General features: G+C 45.6%; 1 protein-coding gene across 1 annotated transcript in view; it reads left to right on the forward strand.

Annotated features, from left to right (window-relative positions):
• Window positions 1-5,846, forward strand: part of LOC101762216 (leucine-rich repeat receptor protein kinase MSP1-like) — a 7,630-nt gene extending 1,784 nt beyond the window's left edge. Inside the window, 4 exon segments of the mRNA XM_012846949.2 lie at window positions 671-762; window positions 989-1,074; window positions 1,611-4,708; window positions 4,711-5,846. Of these exon segments, the coding sequence (XP_012702403.1) occupies window positions 1,633-4,708; window positions 4,711-5,516 (3,882 nt within the window). The 5' untranslated portion in view covers window positions 671-762; window positions 989-1,074; window positions 1,611-1,632 and the 3' untranslated portion in view covers window positions 5,517-5,846.
• Window positions 5,847-10,529: the final 4,683 nt, after the last annotated feature.

Below are 10,529 nucleotides of genomic sequence, written 5' to 3' on the forward strand. Positions count from 1 at the left end.
GTACCCCTCCTTTTTTTTTTGCCTTCCCGGCGAAGACACTCTTTCATTTCTACCAAGACTGAGCAGCACATATTTCTGGGGGGGGGTTTGGGGGGGGGGGGGTAGGCTTTCTTGTGCCATGAGGACTGGAGAATGTGGCTGTCTCCTGGCTTCCGCGCGAGGAGGTGGCATGCCTGCCTGCCTGCCTACTTTTATGATGTTCGGCTTGTTTTGTTCCATCTGATAACATGTAAACCTGTAGCACGCTGGAGTATAGTAGTGACATTTCCTTTTCTTGTACTTAAACAATTTGAGGGCTGGTGGCTGGATGTTTCTTGTTCATGTCTGCCCTGCTTCTCTGGCTTTATGGAGGGGTTTCCATAGCTTCCGCTGTTATTCATGCTGACCAGAGATAGGGATTGAGATGAATAGATGATGAGGTTGTGTCTTTTGGGCGCTACATAATAGTAGTCTATTGATATGGAGCTAAACACAACCGCCCCACGTTATCCTGAGTCTATTGATTAGAGTTTGGTACTCTGGATTTCTAAGAGAATTTGTATCTTGGAGATTTCCAGTTGTGCAGTGTGATGTTGGTTGAGAAGTAGGGTGGGCATGCTTGTTTGCTATTCTTGTTTCTAGGACTGATGATTACATGAAGCTAATTGCACCATCCTTTTGCTTTCTTCAGGATGTGTTTCAGGGAGATCATACTACCTTAGATTGATTATGGTTTACTTGGACAACTTCTGAAAAGAGGAGATGAGGATCACGGTTCGAAAGGTAATTTGGTTTTAGGTTCCTTTTCTTAATTGTATGTTTGTGGACTTCTTGTGGTTGTTAATTGGCAAAACCTAGTGCACCTGCAGCAAATGACATGACCTTTATTTGATCTATGTCATTATCTCTTTATTATTCTAAGAGGTTGTTGTCAAATCTAATCACTTTCAATCCAAGGTTAATCACACGATGTCTTCTATATTGACATGGCATTGGCCCTTCTCTCCAGGATGCGTGGTGAGCATAAAGCGAAGCATTGGTTGGTGGTCTTTTTCTTCTGCCCTACTTGAAGGAAGAATGCTGTCAAACTAAAAGGTATTGACATACGGCTACAGTTTTAGTTTACCCAAAAGTGCATTCGGCTGTGTTTCCGTCTTCTGATTTTATGCACATAGTTGGGCATTACACGTATACAGTTCAGACAGTACAAAAGTCTGAACAATTTTTATATATACTTCAGGAATTACATGTTCAGATTCTAAACTATGAGAAGTTGATTAACAAAAAAGTATGATTAATAGTCTCCTAGTCATTTTAATTTTGTCTTGGTGTTCTTAACCAAAAAAAGTGTCAATTTCTGTTGGAGGCATTGCCAAGTTTCAAACATCTGTTCTAGGACACAAATACCTATTTGGTTTGAGGATCTGGCCTGATCCTAAACAAATGGAACCTAATTTGCACTTTAGTCAACTTCTTTTGTAAACTAAGGAAAAGCGTGGAACATCATTTGTTCTGCAGACCATGCTGATAAACTGTTTTGGAGTCATCACAGTAAACATTATGCAATATGGTAGATTGTAATGCTATGTGGTTCTTTTGAATCTACTAACTTGACAATTTTCTTCCTGCAGGTTACAGTTAAAACTGCTGGCAATGGGATACCATGGTTTCTGCATTTTGATCCTAATCATATGCTTTGTCCCCAGCTCTGCTTTTGCTGAACATAGTGATATAAGTACATTGTTGGATCTGAGGGATGCAGTCACTGAAGGGAAAGGATTCCTCTTCAACTGGTTTGATTCAGAAACCACTCCATGCAGCTGGTCAGGCATAACTTGTAGGGGGCATGCTGTTGTAGCTATAGACTTGTCCTCTGTGCCAATTTATGCCCCATTCCCATCTTGTATTGGGTCATTCGAGTCACTTGTTAACCTCAACTTCAGTGGCTGTGGGTTTTCTGGTGAGCTTCCAGATGCCTGGGAGGGCTTGCACCAACTCCAGTACCTTGATTTGAGCAACAACCAGCTTACAGGGGCTCTTCCTGTCTCGTTGTATGGACTGAAGATGCTGAAAGTAATAGTGCTTGACAATAATTTCTTTTCCGGACAATTGAGCCCTGCTATTGCTCAGCTTCAGTACCTCACGAAGTTATCTATATCCGCAAATTCCATCTCCGGTGTCCTTCCTCCAGAACTGGGCAGTCTACAGAATCTGGAAAAAATGGACCTTCACATGAACGCGTTGAACGGGTTGATACCAGCCACTTTGGGGAACCTCTCTCGGCTCTTGCACCTCGATGCAAGCCAGAATAATCTCAGTGGATCAATATTCCCTGGAATAACTTCAATGGTGAACCTTGTGACAGTTGATCTCTCTTCAAATGGTTTGGTGGGGCCACTACCTAGGGAGATCAATCAGCTGAAGAATCTTCAGTTGTTAATATTGGGACATAATCGTTTCAGTGGAAGCATTCCAAAAGAGATTGGTGAACTAAATCTGCTGGAAGTGCTTGAACTCTCTGATTGCCAGTTCACAGGCACCATTCCTTGGTCAATTGGAGGTCTCAGAAGCTTAAAGGAGCTTGATATATCAGAGAACAAGCTCAATACTGAACTCCCGGCATCTGTTGGTGAGCTGGGAAACCTAACCCGTCTATTTGCAAAGGGTGCCGGTCTCAGTGGGAACATTCCGAGAGATCTTGGTAACTGCAAGAGGCTTGTGCTTGTTGATCTGTCCTTCAACTCCTTTACTGGCTCTATACCCAAAGCACTTGTAGGTTTAGAAGCCATTGCTACATTTCTTGTGGAAGGGAACAATCTATTTGGCCACATTCCAGATTGGATTCAGAATTGGGTAAATCTTCGTTCCATATCACTAGCACAGAACATGTTTGATGGACCCCTGCCAGTGTTGCCTTTGCCACATCTAGTTACATTCTCTGCGGCAACTAACATGCTCTCTGGTTCTATTCCTGTGGAGATATGTCAGGCCAAGTCACTGCAGTCACTCATATTACACAATAACAATCTGACTGGGAATATAATGGAGACATTTAAAGGGTGCAAGAACCTTACGGAACTTAACCTCCTAGGAAACCATCTTCATGGTGAGATACCGCATTACTTATCTGAGCTACCGCTAGTAAGAGTGGAGTTGTCCCAAAACAACTTCACCGGAAAGCTGCCAGATAAATTGTGGGAATCATCAACTATTCTGGAGATCACACTCAGCTACAATCAGCTTACTGGCCCTATACCAGAAAGCATTGGTGGGCTCTCCAGTTTGCAGAGGCTACAGATCGACAACAACTACCTGCAAGGACCTATCCCTAGGTCGATTGGCACTTTAAGGAATCTAACAAACCTATCTCTTCATGGCAATAGGCTGTCTGGCAACATTCCACTAGAACTATTCAACTGCACAAACATTGTCACTCTGGACCTGGGCTCTAACTATCTGAGTGGCCACATCCCGAGGGCCATATCTCAATTGACATTTCTCAACAGCTTGAGTTTGTCTTATAACCAGCTGTCTGGTACTATACCTGCTGAGATCTGTGTTGGATTTGGGAATGCGGCTCACCCGGACTCAGAATTTGTTCAGCATCATGGCATGCTTGATCTTTCATACAATCGATTGACTGGTCATATCCCAACAGCGATCAAGAATTGTTCTATGGTGATGGCACTAAACTTGCAAGGCAATATGCTGAGTGGAACCATTCCCCCTGAGCTTGGTGAACTGACAAATGTTACAACCATCACTCTTTCTTATAACGCATTAGTTGGCCCGATGCTTCCCTGGTCTGCACCATTGGTACAACTTCAAGGCCTGTTTCTCTCTAATAACTACTTAAATGGCTCCATTCCTTCTGAGATTGGTCAAATACTTCCCAAAATTGAAAAGCTAGACTTATCTGGTAATGCACTTACTGGCACTCTGCCTGAGTCTTTGCTCTGCATCAATGACCTAATCCATCTGGATGTCAGTAATAACAACCTCTCTGGACAAATCCCATTCTCTTGTCCTAAAGAAAAAGAATATTCGAGTTCACTGCTATTCTTCAATGCAAGTAGTAACCATTTCTCTGGGAACCTAGATGAGTCTATTTCAAACTTCACACAACTTTCTTCTCTTGATATCCACAACAATAGTATCACTGGAAGTTTGCCTTTTTCACTTTCTGATCTCAGTTCTTTAAACTATCTTGACCTCTCAAGCAACGACTTCCATGGTGTCATCCCTTGTGGTATCTGCAGTATATTTGGCCTCACATTTGCCAACTTCTCTGGCAATCACATTGGCATGTTCAGCTTAGCAGATTGTGCTACAGAAGGTTTTTGTACTGGAAATGGTTTTGATCGTAAGGCGCTTCATCCATCTGATCGAGTTCTAAGAGTAGCAATCATTTGTGTCATTATACTTGCAATCATCTTTGTCTTAGTTCTTCTGATGGTTTGTCTGAGATGGAAACTATTGAGAAGCAGGCCCTCAGCCCTTGTACCCGCCAGTAAGGCCAGGGCTACAGTTGAGCCAACCTCAAGCGATGGACTCCTAGGGAAAAAGTTTCGGGAACCCCTGAGTATCAATCTTGCAACATTTCAACATGCACTGCTAAGGATCACCGCAGATGACATTCTGAAAGCCACCGATAATTTCAGTAAGGTGCATATCATAGGGGATGGTGGGTTTGGCACTGTCTACAGGGCAGCACTTCCTGAAGGTCGGAGAGTGCGGTCAAGAGGCTTCATGGTTGCCATCAGTTCCAAGGTGATCGTGAGTTCTTGGCTGAAATGGAAACAATTGGGAAGGTGAAACATCCTAATCTGGTTCCTCTACTTGGCTACTGTGTTTGTGGTGATGAACGGTTCTTGATATATGAGTACATGGAGAATGGGAATCTTGAGATGTGGCTTAGGAACCAGGCTGATGCCATCGAAGCACTTGGATGGCCAGACCGCCTGAAGATCTGTCTTGGTTCTGCCCACGGGCTTTCTTTCCTGCACCATGGCTTCGTGCCCCATATCATCCACCGGGACATGAAATCAAGCAACATTCTATTGGATGAGAACTTCGAGCCGAGGGTCTCTGACTTTGGCCTTGCAAGGATAATCAGTGCATGCGAGACTCACGTCAGCACCAACATTGCTGGTACATTGGGCTACATACCTCCAGAGTACGGCCTGACAATGAAATCCTCTACAAAAGGTGACGTGTACAGCTTCGGCGTTGTCATGCTGGAGCTGCTCACTGGACGGACACCTACTGGGCACGAGGAGGTGGAAGGTGGTGGAAACCTGGTGGGCTGGGTACGGTGGATGACTGCACACGGTAGGGAGAACGAGCTGTTTGATCCTTGCCTGCCAGTCTCGAGCACGTGGCGGGAACAGATGGCCTGTGTGCTCGCCATTGCTCGGGACTGCACAGCCGATGAGCCGTGGAGGAGGCCAACCATGCTGGAGGTGGTTAAGGGCCTCAAGATGGCCCAGACAATGGAAAGTGGACCTCTGGTGGTGACAGTGACCGGGGACATGTAATGCGGGCGACATCATCTTGACATGCTGATGCAACTGGAAGATGAGCGAAGGTTGTTCTTGATGCTGAAGTACTAATATAGGCTAGTTATAGCTGTAGTCTGTACATTGATCTTATCTGGTGACTGTAATGAGAGAAACTAATGCTGCTCATGTTCAGGCTGTAGTTAGTGGTGTTAACTTTCTATCTGGATCCAAGTACTCTTTCTTCTACCTGGCAACCACCATTGTTTTTCGTTTTTTCCTTGTTTGCTGACTTTGCATTCTATTTTGTTGTCACTTGTGTTGCTGCTTTTAACTGAAGCTGTTAGCTCATGGCTTTGCCCAGATTCAGTTCCTGGCCTTCATTCTTCTCTGGTATCAAGTGGTTCTAAGCTGATGCTTTTTTTTTTTTGCCAGATTTCTCAGGTACTGCTTACTGCTGCTGAGGGCCGAGTCCTGAGGGAGTTGGTAGGCCGAGCTCTTTGCTGACGTGCGGCACCTATTTTTTTTGTTCTCCCATGGAGAATTTTCAGTGCCGAAGAAACAGAAAGAAATGGGCAACCAAACATGGCACAGCCCAATTGTGCAAAGGCAAAACAAGACAAGAACTCAAGAAGGGCCGTATAGAAGCCAAGCCCATCAGGTTAGCGGGTTGATCCCATTTAGGCCCACAAGCAGAGACACCACGATGCCACTTGAGAGTTTGGTACTTTGGTGTGCCCTAACTCCTAAAAAAAACTTGAGAGTTTGGAAATTGGATGCATGTAGGCTGTAGGTGCACGTCAAAGATGCAGCTAGTTTAGCTTTGCCACTGCAGGTGACACTCACACATAATAGCAGCCTTTTTGCGAGGCGCTGAAGCTGAACACGTCGCCGTCTCCTTTTCCATGGTTCGGCATCCAACGGATACGCGCCCAACGATTCCGCTCAGCTGAAGAAGACAGGCAGGCTGAGGAGGAGAGGAGGATGGATCAGCTGACAGGCGCGCCGGCAGGCAAGCGAGCAGGACTATGTTGAAGACGAGAATTGAATGGCCGGTGGCGACGAAAGGGCAGAAGCGCCCGGGCGCCGACGATGATAAGGGAGCGCTCGCTCGGCTACAGGTCGAGAGGGAGCACAGGCTGTAACACCCTAAATTTCCAATTTTGCTACTGAATAAAATATAATAAAATTTTCTAAAAATTGTTTGAGCTTGTTTAAGGATTAAGACTTTTCTAAGCTTTTATTCAATTTTCTCAGGCATTTAAATATTTTTTGAAATTTAATTAATGAATCATAGGATTTCATTGTTGCATCCATGCTGGAGCATTTGTTTCTGATTGTTGAGTTCAAGTTCCAAATTTTAATTCTTGGTTTGAATTCCTTAAATTCCAAATTTGAATTCTTGGTTTGAATTCCTTTTTGAAATAGGAAGACCCTCTTAGTTTCTTTCTTCTTCTGTGCCTGAGTCTTCTTCTTCCTGTTTGCTGTCTTCTTCTTCCTTCAGTTTGGCCCGCAGCTGCAGTAGCATCTTGCCAGACCGTCGGTCTGCTCGCCGGCCGTCGGCCCAGCAGCGGCCTGCCTTCTCCACCTCTGCCTTCGCCGTCTCGCTGGCAGGTGGGGCCTGGCCGTCATCCCCACCCTCCGGCCGAGTCCGACCGTGCCCCGCACCCGCCTCCAATCCTCGGGCCCGCACGCCAAGGTTGCTTGGCCCACCTATAAAACCCCACCGCCACCTCCGCAATCCTCTTTCGCCTGAATCCCAAGCCCTTGCGCCCCCCGCTCGAGCTCGAACCCTAGCGCAAGGCCGCCGCCGTCGATCTCCCTCGTCGCTGCCTTCCAGTCGACGAGAAGCGGCTCAGGAGCTAGGTAAGGAGGTGAGGAAGCTATCCGTCCAGGTCCCGTGCGTCCGCATGCTGTTTCTCGCTTGCTTTGGCTCGCCGGAGTTGCCGTGGCCTCGCCGGGCCGCCTCACCGGGCATAGCGCCTTCGCCGCCGCGTAATCGACCTCCACAACACCCTAGCTTAGTTAGCGTGCTTCCCAGCTTGATCCAGAGCCAAATCCCCTCGCAAACTGTGGCCGGACGCTCGTTATAGAGCAAGTTCCGGTGAGATCGCCGCCCGCCGCCGCCGTGCGCCGCCTGCCTCCGCCGCTCGGGCGCCGCCGCCAGCAGTCTGCCGCCGCCGGCCGTCGGATCGTGAGCTAGCGGCCCAGATCGAATCCGACACGGAGTCAAACCGGTCGCGTACCGGTCAACCCAGCCGCTCCGCCGCATTTTTGCTAAAGAGACCCCATCTTTCTTAGTTTTTGCAACCGCCGCTAGAGCAGTTCGAAACTAATTAGAATTAGATCCTTTTTCTTCTGTTCTAGGCCCTGCTCTCTCGTGAAATCGTGCCCGAAGTCCTGTTTTAGCTGTTTTGCTCGTTAGACCTTAGGTTTATGCCCTTAATTATGTTTATACCCTAATTTTCTCGCAGACATGCCCTGAACCTTGTTTAGCTCATATCTTTAGCGTTTTAAATCCATTTTGAATGATTCTTGCACCTATGAGTTCGTGTCGACGCAAAGAACAATTTCATGATCTTGCTTTTCTTTGTTGCTATTGTTTAGTGTATTATTTTCTTATTTTATTCTGTTGTGTGCTTGAATGTACTTGTTTGATGCGCTTAGAAGGATCGCAGTTCAAGGGATTTGAAGAACAAGCCTTTGAAGACCTTGAGCAGCAGGAGCAAGTTCAGGAAGGCAAGTCGTGTCCTTGATGACAATTTGAGCCTATACGCCCTTGAATTTTATGTTCATTCACATGCTATGCACTTTTACGATTAAACATGATGGGTCCTATCTAAGGAGTGCCTAATCTTAATCCTTATACCTTGTTTACCTGGATCTTACTTTATGTTGGGTAAGTTGCTCAACTTGGATATGGTGGTATTAATGAAGCAATGATTAAACTTGTTTTATTTATACTATACCTTTCATTAATACAAGATCACATACTTAATTGGAACATGGAGTGATCACCTAGGAAAATAGTGCAATCACAAGACTAACGGGCTCTGGTCTTGGCTAATTAATTAGAAACCTTAATCTATAGTAATCTTACCGAAAGGGTGAGAGGGGCAGCAGCAGACGAGGTATAACCCGGCCCTCAGGCTGATCTGCTCTATGGCAGCTTCGCAGTCCTGAGAAAGGTTTATGCTTTGCTACTAATTCGGAAACCTTAGTGGGTTGCTACTTATTAGGGAATCTTTGTGAAGGCCTCGTAGTGAATCCCATGCCACTCACCTCAGAAGTGTTTAAGGGAGTAATTGACCTGGGCATCTTGGGAAACACGACTTGTGGGTAAAAGATGTCCAACCTCTGCAGAGTCTCTAAAACTAATTGATCAGCCGTGCTCACGGTCAAGAGCGGCCTGGACCCTCGCATGATTAATCTATCGGAAGTTGAACTAAATCATTGTTATTTATGTTACTTATTGCTATTTTATTTATCTATGTTCATGCTTAATGTGGATGGTATAACTTATACTTAGTATTTGCTAATAGAATTTGATCAACCAATTAAAATGCTGACATGCTATTAAACCTTAGCCTATCCTTGCATTGCCTTACACTACACATTCCCCATGCTTGTTAAGTACCAACCATAAGTGTACTCACGCTTGCTAAAACCGCTGCTCAGACAAGACAATTTTGAGGAGGTTCTTGAAGACTTTGAGGAGTTCTAGGCGTACGTGTGCCCCCACTTGACTGCCTGTGGAGTCGTCGTCATCATTGGAGTTCCGCTGCTAAAATAAAGACTCATTTGCTATTCGATTTAAAGACTTTCGGGCATGTAATAAATTTAATACTCTTTTTACATTTTGACACCGTTTATGGTATTTACTGAAGTCATTGCATATGTGAAACTTGATTCTGGCGCACATGCAATTTATAATCTAGTTTTGCCTTTAAAACCGGGTGTGATATAAGTAGTACCAGAGCTGTGTTGATGATAGGACGTTAGCCTAGATAGAAAATGGTCGAATTTAAGGATTATAATGCTTTAGTAGCCATTCTTACTCATGCTTACTTTAAATCTGCTTTAATATACTTATCCCTGCTTTTATCTCATCCTTAGTGCTCTATTTGTTTCTTTATCTTACTTTTGAAATCCTTTTCACTCTATGCTTCCTTGTTCTTGCTTTAAGGAATTTCTAGCACCTGTTCCAATCCATCTAACCCTTTCTATCTTTAGATGGCCCGTACAAGGGAGACTGCTCGCAAGAGTGCCATTTACCAGTATGAACCGATTTTCCTCAACCTGCCTGCAGGAGATCCAGAGGAGGAGCAGAGTGAGGAAGATCCAGAAGAAGTGGAGAGTGAAGCTGAGTTAGCAGCTAACCATGGAGGAGCACAAGGAGAGCAAGGAGATGGTGGTGAGCCACCAGAGGATGATGAGGATCCATCTGAAGATGAAGAAGAGGAGAACACGCTCTATGTGGAACCTGAAGAACTGAAGAAGTGTGTGCTCTACATCAATGGAGATGGTGGTCAGCTTTCCAGTTCTTTGGATACACCTTCCCGCCCCGATTCAAGTGGAGGTAACTCAGTAGCACCTAGTATGGGACATATTGGAGGGTGTCAGTCACTCTCCATGAACCAGATCACCGCTACCCCGGTGCAAGGAAGGTGATGTCAATTCACAATGATCTTTCTCCCAAAGCAACTATGGCAGCTGGAGTCAGTGGGGCTGCTCGAAGAGCAATCTATGTCCTCTGTCACAAGCACCATGTCCGGCGAAAGACTGGGGCTTCAGATGCGTTCCCTTCAGGAAAGTGGAAGACCTTCATAGCTCCGACTCCCGCATTTAATCTTGAGATGTATGTCTATCCGCTAACTACTAGATGGAGTCAACACGAACCTAGACAATACCAACCATGAGCTCGCCAGGACCATGCAGGAGTTACTAGAGGTAAGGTGGGAGAGGGACAGATTGGCCGCCACACTAAGAGGAGATGATTACATTCCACCAGTTTGGGGAGAAACAAGGGAAGTGAGATATGCGCCTCGGTCC

The sequence above is a fragment of the Setaria italica genome, chromosome VI, assembly GCF_000263155.2.
Source record: "Setaria italica strain Yugu1 chromosome VI, Setaria_italica_v2.0, whole genome shotgun sequence".
NCBI classification, from domain to species: Eukaryota; Viridiplantae; Streptophyta; class Magnoliopsida; order Poales; family Poaceae; genus Setaria; species Setaria italica.